The following is a 20,736-nucleotide window of genomic DNA, read 5'->3' as shown; positions in this document are numbered from 1 at the left end:
TAACAAATAACTGAGGCCCAAAATGTTTACCATTGGCCTTAGCTAGCTGGGACTGAAGGGAGTTGTAGCCTACAACATTTGCAAGGCACAATTTTGCTTACCGCTCAGGTGCTGCAGCTGTCATGGAGAATATTCTTATCCTCCATGAATTTATCTCATAGTCTTTTAAAGGTAAAGGTAAAGGGACCCCTGACCATTGGGTCCAGTCGTGACTGACTCTGGGGTTGCAGCGCTCATCTCGCGTTATTGGCCAAGGGAGCCGTACAGCTTCCAGGTCATGTGGCCAGCATGACAAAGCCGCTTCTGGCGAACCAGAGCAGCACACAGAAACGCTGTTTACCTCCCCGCAGGAGCGGTACCTATTTATCTACTTGCACTTTGACATGCTTTTGAACTGCTAGGATGGCAGGAGCTGGGACCGAGCAACGGGAGCTCACCCTGTCACGGGGATTCGAACCGCGACCTTCTGATCGGCAAGCCCTAGGCTCTGTGGTTTAACCCACAGCACCACCCGCGTCCCCTGGCCAAAGGCAACTAGGCTGGCTCAATATAAGGCATTTCCTTATACAGTGGTACTTCGCAAGACGAATGCCTTGCACAACAAAAAACTCGCAAGATGAAAGCATTTTGCGATGTTTTTGGTGACTCGCAAGACTGTTGTTGTTTTTTGTTTGCTGCAGCAGACTGCGCTTCGCAAGACGAAATCACCACAAGACTTGCGGAACGAATTACTTTCGTCTTGCGAGTCACCACTGTATTTCTATAAACCACATCACTTCACTGGAACATAACTGCCCTCCTGTCAGTAGCCTCTTGGGGCCAATAAATTCGTTTGTGAGATCTGAAACTGCATGTCCTTCCTTCCTGCTTTGGGCTCGCACTTAACGATTATTTCATTTACTGTATTTAGCTTTACAGCCTGCCGAAGGGGCTCAGGACACACATTTTGACCACTCTATGGTGAGAAGGTGGAGAGGTTTGGTGAAGGGGAAATGAGACTTATACCTCTTCCACTACGAGCGTTGTCTGAAAATGAAATTGCTGCAAATATTAAATCCTTTCCCAGAGGACAGAGTGGCAGAAACTGGGAGATTTTTACTAGGAGGGGAGTAGCATTGCTTTACAAGAACAAAGCATTCCTCAAGGGAGTGACAGTGGTGGGCAAAGACAGTAAAAACTGTAGTGGTGGCAGAGATAGCACTGACATCAAAGAGTCTTGTGGTACTCCCATTTATTTTGCACCCAGTGCACTCCCAGCACTGATTTGGGAAGCAGTGTACATACAACAACGGGAGCTGCAATCCATATCCATCCTGCAATTGCCTGGGTGTTTCCCTTCAAGAATGGGACTTCTTGAAGGGACTCTTCTACCTGGGTGTTTCTTGGGAAATATACAGATGCATTTGGATGCCTGTTCACCCAAGCCAACTTCAATCCAAATTCAGAAAAGTAATTCCCTAACTGCATTTTAAGGCAGGAATGTGTACACAGCCAAACACATTTATTGAGGCATAAGGTTTTGTGAACTACAGCCCATTTCATCAGATGCATGAAGTGCTATCCTGAGTTGCAGATATAGTACACACTATAAGTGAGGAATTGTAAACACCAAAGTCAGAAGTAAATGCAAAAAGAGTATAGACAGCAATGATTACATTATTTACATGCTTACCCAGAAAGAAGCCCAACAATGTTTAATGAGGTTCACTCCCAATTAACAGCTTTTTGCTTTTTTAACCAACTACAAAGGCATCCTGGTTAATATATACATTACATGCAGCTTTATATTATATATATATAATCTTAATAAAACTTATAAAGCTGCATGTAGAACAAGTATCATTTTAAGGAGAGTTCAGTCCTGTGCTAAAGAGAACATGCAATGCCTCTGCTAATAGGATCTTGGCTGCAACAAATATGTGCATTGTTTAAAAAGAATGCTATCTTCAGAACTATCAGTTTTGCCCTGCTGCAGGTAAATCATCAAAATACCTACAACCAAACTGATTTAAGATTTCTTTAATTGTGTGACAATCCCTAGGTGTTATTTTAACAGTGCTATCATTGCACATTGAGCTTTATAGGGCAAGGGAAGACAATGTTTTTGCTGCTCGGACTCCAAATCCCATCAACCCCTGCCAGCATGGCCAATGATATGGGATAACGGGAGCTGTAGTCCAACAACATCCAGAGGGATGCTTACTACCCCTGTTATTGGGTAGGTTAGAAGTGGAACAGCAGGACCTTAAAATTTAAATGTTGACAATAAACAACAACAACAAAGGAGAAGGAGGAACGGGATCAAACTAGGTTAGAATGTATTGTGGTTTTAGTTCCTGTTGGGAAGAAGGAAGAAGGTAACGGCAAAGACTTTTCGGGAAAGGTGTGTTCTGAGGAAGGATTTGGGCAGAGAGAAATGTGGAATCATGTCCATCAGCCCACTATCCGCCAACTGTTCTTTGAAATTTACAAAGTGAAAATGAAGACTCTGGACAGTTAAGGTATCATTGGTCTCTGTTAATGTGATCATGTGTACATGCCCTTGGAATAGAACCTGTGGGGCCCTCCAGACTCAACTCCCATCAGCTCCAGGCAGCATGGCCCAATGGTCAGGGATGATGGGAGTTGGAGTCCAGTAACATCTGGAGGGAAACAGATTCTTCATCCTTCTAAGGAGGATCAGACAAAGAGCATTTTTTACCACAGCCCCAGCAGCCAACACGCATTGGGTAGCCTACTGGAAACTGACCAGTGGCTGACTGGACCGCAGGCTACGTTTGTTTGTTTGTTTGCAGGTTTATAAACTGCTTCACAACCCAAAGTCACTGAACAAGCCAACAAGCAAGATCACAGCCCAGCTTCATTTGATAGATAGATATAGATACCTGTATATTCCGGCGTATAAGACGAATGGGCGTATAAGACGACCCCCAACTTTTGAGAAGATTTTCCTGGGTTAAAAAGTAGTCTTATAAGCAGGAATATACAGTAGATACCGTAGATGATAGATATAGATAGATAGAAAGAAAGGAGAATTCTAGTGTTAATGGGAGAGAGAAACATTTCTCTATCTACTTTCTTGATGCTATGTATGCTTTTATGAACATCTATTTTGTCACCTTACTTGCTTTTTTTCTCTAGCACCCTTTTTTCTCTAGCACCTTCCTTCCCACCTATCCCACACCCAAGTATCTGCCACTTGAGGCAGCCGCCTCACCCTGCTTAATGGTTGGGCTGGCCTTGTTAGGGAGATAACCAGTAGGTGTGTATGCAGAGGTGGGGAAGGTGGTTTCTCCAGAGGAAACCAAGTCAAGTAAACTAAATAACCAGTTATCAAATTGGATTCCACTGCAATAGATCAGTATCTCTACTTCCATTATGAAGAAGAAGAAGAAGAAGAAGAAGAAGAAGAAGAAGAAGAAGAAGAAGAAGAAGAAGAAGAAGAAGAAGAAGAAGAAGAAGAAGAAGAAGAAGAAGAAGAAGCTTGTTCAAGGAACCGCTTCTTAATTTAGTAACTGAAAATCAATAGCCCATTAAGAAGAAACTAATTGCTATGGCTTCTCCCAGTGTACTGCCTTGGTAAACAAAGCAGCGAACTAATTCACTATTAATTGTTCTGCCTTTGGAAACAGTACAGCATTAAAGTGCTCTCTTGCCTTCAGATGTACTGGATGAGGGTTCATTTTGATGAAGTCATGGCTCTTGCCGCTTAATAGCTACAGGGAAGTATTAATCTGTTGGCATCTGGTTTTTACAGGGTGTAATGAGGGGGCTGGGAGCAGCTAGAAAAGGCATGTGGTAAGGGAGACAAGACACCCTTAGAAAACCAAACAAAAGGTGCCTGATTGGCATCTTTTGAGACATAAAGGCTTTCAGAGGCTGCCTTCCAGAGCCCTCACACCTCCTTCCCAAGGCCAATGGTACCCACTCTCCATTTATGTATTTGTTCCCCCACCCCATAAACCTGAGATCGTGTAAGTGAAAGCGGTGCAATTTCCAAGTTTACTGTAATAATAAAAAAATTAAGATGTTCTTATCATGTCCACATTTTATTTTAAATTGCATTGTTTTGCTGCTTTACTGTCTGCTGCCTTGGGCTCCTTTGGGAGGAAGGGTGGGATAGAAATCTAATAAAGAGTAAGAACTTCCTCTTTCCTCCCTTCCTGCTTCACATACCACTGCCTCCCTCTTGCCTTGCTGTCTAACCAACTTCCACTCCCATCTGAGCCTACACACTATGTAAAAGGGAAGGTGCTGCTTCTCGCGTCTGTTGGTAGCACAACTCATGCTTTGCATGCCAAGGTCCCTAGTGTACTCTGCAGGGTTGTTGTGAGAAACGTAACTTCTACCTTGAGCTCCCTGGAGCAAAAAAAGGTAAAGGGACCCCTGACCATTAGGTCCAGTCGTGACCGACTCTGGGGTTGCGCGCTCATCTCGCATTATTGGCCGAGGGAGCCGGCGTACAGCTTCCAGGTCATGTGGCCAGTATGACAAAGTCGCTTCTGGCGAACCAGAGCAGTGCAAGGAAACGCCGTTTACCTTCCAGCTGTAGTGGTTCCTATTTATCTACTTGCATTTTGACGTGCTTTCGAACTGCTAGGTTGGCAGGAGCTGGGACCAAGCAACGGGAGCTCACCCCATCACAGGGATTTGAACCTCCGACCTTCTGATCAGCAAGCCCTAGGCTCAGTGGTTTAAGGAGATATAAACGTAATATATTTACATAGGGACCGCCAGCAATGGTAGGAGTGGAGCAGCAGCTCTACAACTGTGGAGCAGCAGCTCTACAACTGTAGAGCAGGCAAACTTTCACCTTTTCTTCCTGTTCTACATTTGCTGCTGCTCTCCCTGCAAGTAGAGGAAAGCCCTTGGATCATCCCTGGATGAGAACACACACACACCATGCTGATTCGCAGCAGCTGGACTTGTAGCATGTGGGTTGTTTTATTTTATATATTTACTTACTCTTCCATAATGGAACCTGAAGCGGGGAACAGGTCCATCCAGACATTGAACAGACCTGCTAAGCTTCAGCAAAGGTGCTGGCCTTACACCCTGGGTTACTTGGAATATGTTCAACAGTTGTCCATGGTAGTGGAACCAGCTTGGAAGGGTGCTGCTTCATACTCTTGCATCACACCACAGAAAGTCTGGTGAGTGATCTACAGTGTAGTTTTATCCCCCACCAGCAACTGATCTCCCACCTGATCCCCAACACACAGACAAGACACATCAACATGCCCTCACCATCGCGAATTTGCAACCAACACATACCTCCACCTGCTGGCAGATCTGTATCAGTTTGGCCATCTGATTTTCTAGTTCGCTGTTGCGTTTAACGAGGTTGGTGAGGTTCATCTCCAGTGTTTGCTGCGGCACAGAAAGGAGAGGGGAGACAAAGGGGGAGGGGGGACAGAACAAAGAATAAACATCAATAAGCCACAAGCAACAAGATCAATGAAACAATGGGCCCTGGCGACTCAAGTGCAGGGCAGTGAAATGTGGGCAGTTTTATACAACAAAAATATAATGTCTTCTAGAAGCTCCACTTTCTCCCACTATTGGCTAAGCTGCTGTAATGGAATATTCATTGGATCTGCTAACTCCTGAGAGTAAAGGTTGCAGAGCATTAAACAACTTCAGTTCTGGAAGGAAGTGAGGGGTCAGTTGGCAAAGGAGGGAAACAAAAACACAATGTCATATGAACTGTGGGCTGAGTGCTAGGAAGCCATGTAAAAATGGTCCAGGAAGAGGACAGCAGAGAGATAGGGATGTCAGAAGCAAGGAAAGGAAACAGAGTAGACAAAGCTTTGAGAAGAATTTAAGAACTCCTTACAAAAAAGAAGTAGTCAAGGTGACTGATCCACGTAGCCCCAGACTGTCTATTCTGATGGTCAGTCTCAGCAGATATTCTTTTCAACCCTGTTTAGCCCCCTTGTGACCTACAGACTTCAGATTCTCCCTGGATCAAAAGATGTTCTGAAATTACAGGACATAAAACTACAATATACTGTAATAATAAATGGATCTGAGGTATGCTTAATTGGTAAGACTAAGGGAAAGAGGGATGGACAGGCAAAGGAGAAAGGTGGTCTGGACTTTTTTTTTTAAAGACTTCACGAAAGAACTAATAGCAGAAACGGAACCTTTGGCCCTCCAAAACTTGCTTTCCTACAATTCCAAGCATAGACAATGACCAGGAATGAAGGGAGTTGTAATTCAGCAACATTAGGAGGGCCACAGGTCCCCCACAAGTTGGCCAAGAAACAGGAAAGAGTACCCCACAACCTACAAGGCCCAACACTGATACCTGCATTGGGTACCCATTTCAACCTTCTTCCCCACCCCCCCACATACCGGGCAGCTGGGTTAAGGAGCGGCCATTTTCATTTCCTACAATGCCCCAGACAAGGCTTCTCCTCAAGAGGGTCTGGGAGTTGCCAGTTAAGTTTTCCCACATTCCCTTTGATGCTATGACATGTCTGCTCCATTAGGGTCCTTCCGCTGCCTGCCACTTCTGAGCCGCGATGTACACAGAGTTAGAATCATAGAATCATAGAGTTGGAAGAGACCACAAGGGAAATCTAGTCCAACCCCCTGCCGAGCAGGAAACACCATGAAAGCATTCTTGACATATGTTTCCGTGCCCTGCCTGGGAGGCTCCCAGAAGCATCTGGCTGGCTACTTTTGGAAACAGGATGCCGGCCTGATCTAGCAGGACAGTGAAGAATCTATGAAAGTCGGCAGGGAGATAATAAAGCCAAGAAGAAGTTAAGATGTGCAAGCTAATTAATTGAAGGAAGTGGATTCATAGAATCATAGAATCATAGAGTTGGAAGAGACCACAAGGGCCATCCAGTCCAACCCCCTGCCGAGCAGGAAACACCATGAAAGCATTCTTGACATATGCCTGTCAAGCCTCTGCTTAAAGACCTCCAAAGAAGGAGACTCCACCACACTCCTTGGTAGCAAATTCCACTGCCGAACAGCTCTTACTGTCAGGAAGTTCTTCCTAATGTTTAGGTGGAATCTTCTTTCTTGTAGTTTGAATCCATTGCTCTGTGTTAAAGGAGAGGGCAGTTTACTGAGAGTCAAAATTTAGAGTCAACCCTGCTTTGATGCCTGTGGGTCAGGAAGCCACAGGAATCAGAGGGACCCAAGGGATATAAAAGGCGAATCTAGTTTTTGATCTCAGTCCAAGACTGCAAACACACCATACAGTGAAAGTGCAGTTAAAAGCATATCGCCCCACCCCCCTGAATCCTGGGAACTGTAGTTTAGCCCTATTCGAGCTGCAATTTCCAGGATCTTTAACAAACTACAGTTCCCAGGATTCTTGGGAGGGGGGAGTGCATAGTATGTACAAAGCCCAAGCCAAGCCCTCTTTAGGTGCAGAAATTCCACGTGTAAAGGGGTGGGGGCATGTAGGCCCCTGCCTCTCATCATCACTCTGGAGTGGGTGGGGATGAGGAGTTTGGTTTTACTTGTGTGAAGGGAAACAGTGACATGGGGTGGGGGTGGGAAATCAACACACACACCCCAGTTCTTTAACTCTTTCCACAGAAAATGTTCCATTTACATATGTAAAAGAAGGGAAACATATCAAACTTGAGGATGTGGGAAAGAAACAGATTTCATGGATTTTAGGCACCTCCCTTCTCCTGTGTTACCATCAAAAAGGTTGGAAGCCAGTTAAGACACAAGAACTTTTGAGTTTGTTAGCAAACCTGGCTGTGATTCCTATGTTTAAAAAAAGGGGTTATGTGTGGTTCTAGTGCTATAAAATATAATTGCCTCCCATTTGTTGCTGCAGAAATTGCTTAGCATTCATGCTTTGTTGCACCAGTAAATATTCAGATTATGCATTTTATTCCTGTTTGCCCCCCAGCTACCAGAATGTGGTCTTTGCATTCCTGTTATCTCCAGTCAGGGATGTATACACAGTGCGCTAAAAAGAAAATAAATAAATTCTGCGCCAAGGCAACACAGCCTTTGGTTTCCGCCTTTTTAAATTGTTTTATTTTCTTCCACAAAGCCATAACCCATCAACCTTCGCAAATCAACATCACAAATCTGATAAAGCAGAGTATTACCTAGGAAACCTCACACTACAATGAACCAGCTAGCTTCCTCCTTTTTTATTTTTGAGATTATTAATTGTAACGCAAACACATCAATCAGAAGAAAATGTGTAAGGTTTTTCCACCCATCTTTTACAGCTCTGATCTTCTTCCATAAAGAAGCTCCTCCCTGTTAAGATACTTTGAACCTTTCATACATTTAGGTACACACATCTATCTCCATAGAGAGTTAATTTAATGTGTGGAAAAGAAGAAGAAAGATGGAAGGAAATCCAGCATCTGTTAGGGACTGGGCAGAGGAGGAATGGTGGAGACTGCCTCCGCAGCCTGAACCTTCCAGAGAAGAGGAATACAGTATAGATATACAACAGTGGTTTGCAGGAGGTCATAGCTCAGAGGTAGATGAGGGGCAAAGATGGGAGAGGAGGAGGGGGAGACAGAGCCGGAGCAGCTGGCTGACATGTTATCACTAGAAAGCATTCCAGACCCTCCCCTTCTTCCAGAACCTGACGAGCAATAAAAGTAGGAGAGCAAAGGGCTTGGAGACAAATGGCTCTAAGTGGCCACCGTAAGGTGGGTGGTGCTGTTGACAATTGAGGAGAGAAGAGGTGGTGGTGATTACTCAGAGCATTGTCATTACTCCAAGAGGCTGCATTTCTAAGCCTCTCTGTGAATTTTGAATAAAAGACCTTGGTAAGAACTTTCTTTGTCTATCTATTCCTGGCAGCCTATCGTGGGGAGATCGGATTCCCTGACGCCTGACAGCATCACATAGATCTGCCATCTTGTTCATATTCATTACAACAGGGATAGCCATCTTGGAGCCCTCCAGGTAGATAGTGCTAAACTGCAACATCGACCCATCAGTCCCAGACAGCCCAGTCAGTTGTTGGGGTGGTGATGACACACACCCCAAATTTATTTTGCTTTTAGCTCAAGAGATGTTACTACTGAAAACATTGTCAATCTAACAAAGCATTTGGGTCTGGGTAGATACAACATGCTGATAAACTATAAAACAAAACAGTGTGAGAAGATGAGACATACAGAACCACCCAAGAACCTAAATAATCAATCACAGATGATTTTGAATGGGTAGAAAAGAAAGAGCAGAATGACTGACTGGCTAAAGCAGGGTCATTTCAGCTCTGACTGGTGAGGAAGACCAAAGCAGCCTACATGAAAGCTCCAATGTAGAATCATCAAGGGGTGGTGTGTCTAGAGAAGCGGCGTGTTACATATTCTGTCCTTCGTCTTCTGTTCCATCCAGCACTTCCTTTATATCAATCTAACAGCATCAACAGATGGGGATGAATGTGTGTGTGTGTGTGTGCACACACACACACACAAGAACGGAAGGTTGGATAAGGATAGCCAGACCCAAAGTTCCCCAGAAAACATTTGTGCATTTGCTTGCTGCTCTAATACCACACTCCACAAAGCTCCTTCGTTAAAAAGAAAAAGCTTTTATCCCTTCTGGTGGTGCTGGGTGTCATAAGTAGGAAGAGTGCTACAGTATTGCATTCAGGTTCTGCTTGTGAGCTTCCCGTAGGTGGGACACCATGAGAACAGGAAGCTGGACTAGATCTAGAAGGACTCATCTTACATTCTTAAGTGGGAGGCAGACATCACAGCGAAAGGGAGTGTGCATTTGGCCTGTACAAAGAACCCCCAAGTATAGTTTCTATGGGGGTGCTGAAGTGTGGCAAAGTGTGCTTCTGAATGCCAGCTGCTGGGAATCACATCTGCACTCAGGTCTTGTCTGTGGGTGTCCCAAAGGCATCTATTTGGCCACTAAGGTAACAAGGATGCAGTACTTAGATGGGTCTTTGGCCTCATCAGGCAGGGTTCTTAAGTTCTTACATAAAGCATGTCCAGTTGAGGATGGCTCCAATAGCCAAAACATGGACCAATAAGATGACTGCTGTCAGAAAAGATAGGGAAGGCTGGAACCAACTCTCTATGACACAAACTGTACTTGAATAACAAAAAAACATTTCAGTGTTATTTAAACACTGGAAGAAGCAAAAGGAAGATGACATTGCAGCTCACTGTCCAAGTAAGCCAGGCATGTAGAGACAATGAGAGCTGTGCATTCTGGATGCCTTGTCTTCCCTGATGTCCTTCCACTTTCAGTATAGAGTTGTGTCTCCAGTAAGGAGCAGCTTTGGGACAGATTCAGACCAGCAACTGAGGGGGTAAAACAGACGCATGCAAGTGGTGGTCATTCAAAGGAAACGGAGCTGTGCATTTACTCAAGTACAAACAAGCAATATGGCTTGTTGCCGATGTCTTCCTGCCTAGCCAGACCATTCTTTACTCATGTTTCCATGGAAAACATGAATACGTATCAGCCTACTTTTAGGGGCACACCCATAAAATAAAATATTCACAGGGGGCCTCCATTTGTTGTGCATTCGTGATGATTTGTGCTCATGATGGTATTGAGGTACTTAGACATGAACGCATGTTTGATACTGTTTGCGTCTGCAAAAAAATTGGGGCGGTCATATGGCCTTAATTCCTATCAGCGCATTTACTACTGCTACTTCCTGCTGAAATCTTGCAACTTTTCTTGCCACAAATGTTCCGGTTTGGGTTTTGGGCACCACTTCATATACTGTTAACATTTGGTGGAGTTGGTCTGTTTGCTTGCTTGTTCCCAAGCAAACATTTTCAGCAGGAGGCTGGTACACTGTACCTCAGACCTTGTGGGGGGCCAGGCTATACTTTTTTTGGGGGGGGGGAATCAATGAATTCCTATGCCCCACAAATAACCCAGAGATGCATTTTAAATAAAAGCATACATTCTACTCATGTAAAAACACCAGGCAGGCCCCACAAAGAACCCAGAGATGCATTTTAAATAAAAGGACATATTCTACTCATATAAAAACACGCTGATTCCCAGACTGTCTGCAGACCAGAAATTAGAAGGTGATTGGGTGGGATCCGGCCCCCGGGCCTTAGTTTGCCTACTCATGTTCTAGAGCTTGCATTTGACACAGGTGAACACTTTGCTACCTGCACCCTCTTTTTGAAACCAGTTTACTGAATGTACACTGGTTCCCCCCAAAATAAACTACATGTAACTGTGCAGTAGAATGTAAGTCACACCAACATGGAGAATGCAAGGGAACCATTTAAAGCAGGGGTCCCCAAACTACGGCCCCCGGGCCGGATGCGGCCCAATCGGCCTCCCAATCCGGCCCGCGACGACCCCCGCCGCCCGCTGCCGCCGCCCGCTCTTACAGCGCGCGGCGACGATCAGAAAAATCAGCAAAAAATCGCCGAAAATCCATTTTGCGCATGCGTATGGGCCTCTCCCGACCCAGAAGAGGTCATTTCCGATGCACTTCCGGGTCGGGGGAGGCCCATACGCATGCGCACAAGCGATTTTCGGCGATTTCCCCCCCGCCCGTGTGCGCATGCGCACGGGCGCGCACTCCCCCGCCCTCCGGCCTGCTGCGCGCGCACTCCCCTCCCCTCCAGCCCGCCGCGCGGTCGGCGCGGCGGGCACCGGCCCACTGCGCGGTAAGTCTGGGGACCCCTGATTTAAAGCAAGAAAGGATGGACAGGAGGAGGTGCTGAACCCTGCTTCCCTACAGACATTTTTCTCAAAAGGGGGGGGGAGACTATTTTGGTGTGAAAAGCAGAGGCACCCTCCCCATACACATTTTGCCTCACACCACCTGTTTTGTAGGAACTTGTCACCAACCCAATTCTAATATATGGTTTTGCCATCCTTAAATCTAATTAGCTGGTGAGTGGGTGGGTGTAATTACTCAGATCCCCACATCTGGGCTTTCCAACCTCGTTCCTTACCGTATTTCAAGGAACGGTTTCATTATTTATGAAGCTTCTTTATTTCTGAGATGAATCATATCTTCAAAAAAAGCAACTTTAATGTAATATGTTACTAGGACTGTATTTTCTAACGAAGTGCTGTTAAGGCTCTGACACAAGTAGTGCATCATTTTCTTGCATTCACACTTTGTAGCTCTTCAAGTAACAAGCCTGCCCACCCGTCTAAATTTATAATATTTTTTTCTTTGTAAACTAGTGACTTTTCATTAATTACTGGAAAGCTAAGATTCAAGCAGGTGCAAATACAAATCAAGATTTTCTTATGTTGTACCTGTGTTTTATGAAGTCCAAATAAAGTTGTTTTAAAAACAAAAGCAATCACTTTTTTGATAATGTGAGCCTGAATAAGCTTTGCTTAGAGTTGATCCATTGAAATGAATGGACCTAAGTTAATGATGTCCATTAATTTCAATGGATCTACTCTGAGTACAATTTAGAATTGGGTACAACCTGCTTTTTTATCTAGCTTTGCTTAGCTACAGTGGCCCATGCATTGGTAGGCATGTAACTGGATTATTGCACTATGTTTTGTCTGCAGAATGCAGCAGCACACCTTTTGTACATAATGTCTGTGGGATAATCAGTCTCACATAACCAACAGGCTTAAGTCTGATTAACGCACAAAGGGATTAATACCTTTCAAGGCTTGACTAGGTCACACCCCCTCACCTTGGGAGGAAGGTAATCAATGCCTCACTCAGTGCTTCCCCCCCTAGAAAAATAGGTGCCGGTACTCACCGTGAAGTTGATACAGCAAGTGCCACACTTTTTAACAACAACCAAAAAAAAACAAAAAAAGAGGTGCTGGTACTTCATACCATTGAGTACCCACTGAAAAAAACACTGCCCTCAGTTCTACCTGAGAAGCGTCTGTGTAAACAGATTTGAGCTGGTTGCTTCAAGCTCAGACAACATGGCTCTAACAAGCCACAATTGAGTTCCTATACCAATAATTTAGGAACTTTCACCACATTGTAACTAAGCCAAGATTTATTGCCTATGAAGCTTTTTCTGAATGCTGTACGGAAATGCACACAGGGGAGTTTATAAGTAAATCATTTTTAACTTACTAAATGTGTGGGGTTTTTTTCTGTGCTAAGGGAAGAGGGGGACTTTGGGTCATTTTATAAGTCTAACAACCTATATTTCCATGCTTCACTTTACTGCATATTTTGTTATTTTAAATCTCTGCTGGTGCTCTATCACCAAAAAGTACTTGCCCCAAACTTGGATCTAGGCATCCAGGAATTCTCCTTTTACCTATTTTTTCCCTTGCCACCAACAATCTGGGAATTGCACTGGCTTCCTACACACCACCAGGCCAAATGTAAGGTTTTATAGCTAGAGCATAAAGCCCTAAAAAAATTAATTTAGGACAGATTACACGTTACCTGGCCTTTCTCACAAACCTTGTCTCTATAACAACTCAAGGCCCTACCTACATGGCTTATTTCACCACACTTATTTCTCTGCTTTTATATATCCCTCCCTGCTTTTATATCTTCACTCTTGAACTTCACCACCTTCCATTCATCAAAGGTCTCTTGTTCTGTCAAATGACATTTTCTTCCTTGCTCCTCCACATACTTTGAACTACCCCACAGATCCCTCCTCCGAAGCCTGTGGCACAGCCCTCTTAGATCTCATGCCTTACTATAACTCAGACTGTAACTAAGTCTAAGCCAGGGGTCAGCAAAGTTTTCGTGGCTTGGGCCGGTACACGGTCCTGCAGATGCCGCAGTGGGCCGCAGTGTGTGTGCACACATGCATGCGAAACGCTATTTTCAGCGATCCTTCCGGCCAGCGTCGCGGAAGGTGGTCCCCACTCTGCTCCGCGCCGGTTTAGCACGGCACACAGGAGCCAGCCGAGCAGGCAGTGGGGGTCCCCGAGCAGGTGGCCCATGGGCCTTAGGTTGTCCATCCTGGTCTAAGCACATGCAACTGAAACAAGCTTCATTGTTTGCCCTTGCCTCCACCTCCATTCCTCTGTTATGTCCCTTGTATTGAATTTGAGACTACAAGCTCTTCGGGAACAGGGAGCATGCCCTCCTGAACGCTGTAAGCACCATGCTGACTGATGGCACCAAATAAAGAATTAATAACTACACGCAGGCACACTGGGGATCATAGAATAATATGATTCTCCTCCAGTGAAGGAGAGGCCACCATCTTCTGAGGGAGTCCATTCCACTGTCAAACGGCTCTTACCATCAGAAAGTTCCTCCCGAGGTTTAGTTGGAATCTCCTTTATTGTATTTTGAAGTCATTGGTTTGGGTCCTACCCCCCCTCCCGGAGCAGGGGTAAACAAGCTTGCTTCATCTTCCATGCAACAGCCCTTTATGTATTTGAAGATACGTATCACATATCCTTTCATAAGGCATACACTCCAACTTTCTCTCTCCCCCCCCCCCGCTTTCTCTGACACACACATACACGCACCTCCACAAAAAAAGGGAGCCTGGGGGTATGAGATGTTTGTGACTCATACGCTTCCTGGCTCAAAGTGGCTTAAGCAGAAAACACTAAGTAAGTCTTGCACTGTTTTGTTCCAGCCTTCCGTCCTGAGTGACTAATCAGAATAAAGAGTCAGTCTCAGGTAAGGATGGGGGAGGGGGAATATACATTCAGTTCACGTTCAAAGGCAAACCAACCTAATTTGCACTTCCTGAAACAATACACAAAAGAAAACATAGCTGTCATATGAAATATGCACTTTGTGGTTTTCTAATGCAGTTCTACAGTCAAGTGGTATACACAAACATACACATACCATGGTCTGGTGTACCAAAAGAGGCATGTATTAGCAAACATGCTATACAAAAATGCATTATATTGGGGGGGGGGTGCTGCTTGGCAAAAACATGTGTATTAGGGAAAACTTCATACAAAAATGTGTGCATTAGGAGAATTTCATAGTAACGTTCAGATAAATTTTCATGAGGGGTATTTTAAAATAAATCTGCAAACTGATGTGGAAATGGGGAGAACTGAATTTATGATTGGGGAAAATGAGAAATCAAGAGAAACCAACTTGTAAGCATGATAATAAACTCCTGGGGGAAAAGCACAAAGCAATCTGTTGTCAATAAAAGGTCCAGGTGATCATCCACCTTCTGGAGATGGAAGGCAGATTCCAGGCTCGCTTCTCTCTAGCGCCTTTTGTGAGAACCACTGGTCGGCTGCCATCTTTCCTGTGGAGTGCTCCTTTATGCAGTATTAATGAAGCAAAAATGCAGCCCAGACCAGCATGGGAACAGCCCATTTGAAACAATTTAAACTATCTGCGGACAAACAGTGGACGTGTATTTCTAGCTATCAATAATTAAAGTGACATTACATTTCCATTTTTAAAAAATACACTTTCCACTCAAGAGAGGGGGGAGAGGGAGAGGGAGAGGAAATATATTTTATAAGAAACCACTCGCAACCTGTTGTGCCATGTGTCATGAAAATGATCTCTCATTAATATTGCATCATCCAGAGGCAAAGGAGGATTTCCCTGTGGAGGTTTTTTATTTTAATATACTCAAGTTTGTATAGAATGGAGGCTCTTCAGTCATGCCTCCCAGCCTCCTAGCAAGGAGACTCCATAAAGCAAGGTGGACTGTAGCTTCAATTCCTGGCATCTCCAGCTATATTAAGTAGGAGAGCTACAGGCCTGCTCTCCTGCCTCTTTAATTAGGATTCTTGGCGACGGAGCACATGCTATGCATACAGAAGGTCCCAGGTTTAATCCTGGGGTTTTATAACATCTGATTATGAAAGAATAAGGTAATGAAAAAGATCTGGAGAGTCACTGTCAGTCTGAGCTTACAGGACTGAGATAGACAAAAAAACTAATCTGGGACTGCTCCAGAAAGTTGCTGTTTTGCAGGCTGTATTCCAGGCATAGGCAAACTCGGCTCTCCAGATGTTTTGGGACTACAACTCCCATCATCCCTGACCACTGGTCCTGTTAGCTAGGGATGATGGGAGTTGTAGTCCCAAAACATCTGGAGGGCTGAGTTTGCCTATGCCTGCTGTATTCAATCGTATACCAGCAAATTTAGGTTGCACAATTAAAGTGGATGTGGTGCTCTTGTGCAGGGGTCCCCAGACTAAGGCCCGGGGGCCTGATGTGGCCCAATCGCCTTCTAAATCCGGCCTGCGGACAGTCTGGGAATCAGCATGTTTTTACATGAGTAGAATGTGTCCTTTTATCTAAAATGCATCTCTGGGTTATTTGTGGGGCATGGGAATTCATTCATATTTCCCCCCAAAAAAATATAGTCCGGCCCCCCACAAGGTCTGAGGGACAGTGGACCGGCCCCCTGCTGAAAAGGTTTGCTGACCCCTGCTCTTGTGCAACAAACCATTCTCTCCCCGCCCCCAGACTGTTTGCAGAAAGGAATGTGATATGATAATGCCCTCCTATCATATGTCAAGGAAATAAATAACTATCTGACTTTTAAGAAGACATTGAAGGCAGCCCTGATTAGGGAAGTTTATAATGTTTGATGCTTTACTTTGCTTAATGTTTTAATTTGTTGGAAGCCTCTCAGAGTGGCTGGAGCAACCCAATTAGATAGGCAGAATATAAATAATAAAAGATGATGATGATGATGATGATGATGATGATGATGCAGGGAGCAGTGTGAAACTGCCTCCCATTAACTCTGGTTCCATCTACTGCTAGTCTCCCTGCCGTCCACCCCACCAGTCACAATGAACCTATGACCCTTCCAGCATGTGCACACCTAACAATCGAAAGTAGCCCACTGGGTGGGGGACATCACTCCAATTCAAATGCTGCTAGTAGGTTTGGGAACACTGTGGTACTCCAAGCAAAATCCTGCCAGCCCCAAAATACCAATGTCAAGTCTACACCAGATTCAGGAGGTGTGAGTCATGACCTGTCACCACCCTGGAGAGAGAAGTGAGGTCTCCATGTCACTAGGCAAACTGTTGTGTCAAACTTCAGAGGTGGGGCGGGAGAAGAGAGGAATACACTGGGCTCCGAAACCCTCTACAATAGCTTTCCCCATCCTGTTGCCCCCTCCATAAGTTTTGGACTCATCAGGTCAGGCCAGTATAGTGAATGGTCAGAGATAATGGGAGCTGCAGTTCAACATCTGGAGGGCATCAAGTTAGGACAGGTTGGTAAAGAAGACAATACATCGTTTATGTATTTATCAGGATTCTCACTGGTCCTTGTTCCTGTTCTAATATGAATTATTTAAAGACTTGGCCAACTCTTTGACAATGTTTAACCAAGTGTATTTATTTAAACATGCCCCACGCAATCAAAGGGGTACATAGAATGTTTGCTGTTTTCACTGAGCCGAATCTGCTGTTCTAAACAAACCAATATTGATCTTTCTTTCCTTTTTTTAAAGCCAGCTGGTTATGGTCCTTTGCAATCATGTTTTCTTACAGCTCAATGCTATTAAGTGCATAATTTGACTAAAAACACTGAACATTTCACTTGCTAATTATCTCTCTCATCGCCAGCTTGGCAGCTCAGAAGTTTCAGCTTTGAAACAGGGACAGATATTCTTTAATGTTCTAATACAGCTAATGAAACAAAATTCGTGGGGAGCATTCTCCAAGAAGCAACATACCCAGGCAAGCACACAAAAATTTGCAAGGGACCTGATTTTCTTCATGAATGCTTTAGTGCAAAGCAGCCTGTTTTATGCTGAACAGCAATTCCCTGCAAGCTAACAGCCGTTTTAATGAAAAACATATTCCTCCAAGTTGTTTGAGGCTCATCAAAATCAGAAACAACAGCAAATCTCTCTTTGGGAGTTTGTCTCATTGCTCCACATATACTACAATTCTCCTTGCCCAAGCACAAGGAGGGGTGTGTGAATTCTGTCACCATCTATCACAAATCTAGGGAACCAGATGTAAAATAGAACAGAGCTCATCTGCATTTGAGATAATTTCAGTGTGAGATATGGCCAGATTGTTGACTGGGACCAGAAGGTCTGAACATATTCCACCAATTATGTTCTGATGGCACTCGCTACTGATTAGTATCTGGTTCAATTCAAAGTGCTAATTTTGACCTTTGAAATCCTGTACAGCTCAGGATTGTAATACCTCGAGGACTGTGTCTTCCCATATGATATGAACCAGCCTGACCTCTACAGTCTTCATCAGAGGCTCTTTCTCCATGTGCCATACATGAAGGAAGCTTGAAGCATGGCAACATAAGAAGGGGCCTTTCCAGTAGTGCCCCCCTGTATGCATAATTGTTCTCCTGAAGGAGATGAACCTGGCACCATCCTTGTCAGTCTTCAGGCATCAGGCTAAGCTCTTTTTGTTCCCCTACGCTTTCTTTGCCTCTTTGGTGGTGTTTACCTTTTAGAGGAGCAGGCAGGACTTGTCCTTCTTTATGTCACTGGGCAAACATTTTATGTATTGTGCATTATTTACTTTAACCCCCCCCCCCATTCCAGTTGCTTTTGTTGTACAGTACAGGCAACTCCTGTTTCGTGCACATTCAAAGAATGTGCAGCCATATATGTGCGGGCCATTTTTGTACATTCTAGAGGGTGTGATGGGGGCAGAAGACTCCCCACTGCAGACTATCGCCAATTCATAGAAGGCACTTGAAACAATTGGGGGGGGGGAGCAGAACTAGTACTCACATCCCCACTGTGATGCCTCGTATCTGAAGAAGTGTGCATGCACACGAAAGCTCATACCAAAATATAAACTTAGTTGGTCTTTAAGGTGCTACTGAAGGAATTTTTTTATTTTGCTTCGACTCAGACCAACCTGTAACCCCCACTGTGATTATTTGCACTAGGATTGTAACGCCTGTGTAGGGCTACAGTCACCTCATAAACAGAACTCTAAAAGCTGACAATGCTACTTGACCCATTTCACCCCAGAGGCTTGCTGCAATGTGAATTCTCGAAGCCGTTCTAATGCTCACAGCCATCTTTCAAGGTGCTTCCTCAAAAAAAGGAAAGACACTGTAATAATGAGAATCAACATTTAGTTCTCAAAAAGGGCTCTAGGTTCTCCTGATTGCATATAAAAACTCAAAAGCACTGTTCCAGTAACACCTAGAGGCAAGTAAAAAGAAGACTGATATCTGTTTCTGAAATCTCATTATTTTGGGCGGCAGGGCGCGGGAGTCTGCCTTGGGGGTTTGGAGCTTTCAAGAGCGATAGCGCTAAAGACTTCTCTGCATGCTGAGGAAGGCAAAGAGATAAGAAAATATATTCAAATCCTTGAGACTGTACTCAGGTTTTTAAAAATAAAGAGCCACCTAAATATTATTGAAAAGAGCTCCACTGGACTGGCGACCAATTTATTTCCAAGCTCCAACTTTATAGCCCTGAACAGTTTGGGGCCAGGATACCTTGAAAGACCACCTCTTCACTTATGAACATGCCGATCCCCCTTAACACCAGCTGGTGAACTTCCGCTTGCATTTCCCTCCTATGTCTGAAGCACGTTTGGTAGAACATCCAGGTTCCTGTCAGAATTATTTTTATTTTATTTTATTATACCATATTTATATGCCCGCTCACAATACAGCAATCCAATAACGTATTTTCTCTAGGTGGCACGAAGAAAATTAAAGTAATAAAATACCGTTTCAAAACACCATACAACGGTTCTTTCTCATAAGGAAGAAATAAAATGGGAACGCAATAATAGACAGAGAAGCCTAGACTATAAAAACATAGGTTACATGAAAAGTTTGGGTGAATAAAATTATCTTGGCCTGGTGCCAAAAACATAGCAATGACACCAAGTGAAACCCTATGGGATGGCGATTCTAAAGCTGGGGCGCCATCACTGAGAAGGCCCTGTCAGCTTTACTTCACTTCCTGCCTTCTGACACCATGGGCTGGTTCAGACATAAACCCAAAACAAATAGCAGATTCCAATTTTGGCATGCTGGGAAAGCATCGAATCAGTTGGCCAGTTTTAATGAAATATAGTGGTACCTCGGTTTACGAACTTAATCTGCTTCGGAAGTCTGTTCTTAAACCAAGGCACGCTTTCCCTAATGAGGCCTTCCACTGCCGGTGCCCTTCCACCATTCGGATTCCGTTTGTAGGCCGAGGTACAGTTCGTTAACCAGGACACTACTTCCGGTTTTGCAGTGTTCGTAAACCGAATAGTTCGTAAACAGGGCTGTTCTTAAACCGAGGTACCGCTGTATTAGACTACATTTTCTGGCTTTCTTAGAAACCAGGAAGGGAGACAGGGAACTGTGGCTTACAAGAGCATGTGAGCCTAGGGTTCCTTAAAGAATAATTCACATAACCATGGTTTGGCATTCATGTCTGAACCACCTCTGTAAGTGTTTTGTCCTTGAATGCTCTAAAGCAGGGGTGGGGAACCATTATCAGGCTGCATTAATCTACAGGAGGTCCCACTCCACACCCACATACAATCACAAGCAATCACACACATATATTATATCCGATGCACAGAGAGGTCCATGTTTAATTATTATAATCTCCCCTCAAGTTTCATCTTCCATTTTCTTCATACGCTTTTTATAGAGTATGTGGTTTGTTTATTTCTTTAAAAAAACAAAACTCTCCTTTTTTGCATTAATTGTGCAAGAGGCAAAAAGAAGGCAAACTCCAAAATGCAATTGTATCCTGAAAATTGCATGCATCGAATTGCAAAATGCATGGGCAATTTTTGCATATTTGCAAAGAACCTAGGTCTCTGCTGAGGCATTTCCCTATTGACTTTTCTTTTTAAAAAAAAATTAAAAAGAACTTTCACATCACATCTTCTTGCAGAGGAAGGAGCTACATTTGAACA

The 20,736-nt window shown here is 44.2% G+C and overlaps 1 protein-coding gene across 1 annotated transcript in view; it reads right to left on the bottom strand.

Annotated features, from left to right (window-relative positions):
• The window catches only part of MID2 (midline 2), a 184,324-nt gene that overhangs the window by 44,300 nt on the left and 119,288 nt on the right, over window positions 1-20,736 (bottom strand). The window contains exon 3 of the mRNA XM_035113295.3: window positions 5,275-5,370. Within this exon, the coding sequence (XP_034969186.3) occupies window positions 5,275-5,370 (96 nt within the window). The remainder of the gene's footprint in view (window positions 1-5,274; window positions 5,371-20,736) is intronic.

Source organism: Zootoca vivipara, chromosome Z2, assembly GCF_965207765.1.
Source record: "Zootoca vivipara chromosome Z2, rZooViv2.hap1.1, whole genome shotgun sequence".
NCBI classification, from domain to species: domain Eukaryota; kingdom Metazoa; phylum Chordata; class Lepidosauria; order Squamata; family Lacertidae; genus Zootoca; species Zootoca vivipara.
Note: the sequence above shows the minus strand (reverse complement) of the source record. Positions and strands in the feature narration are given on the sequence as shown.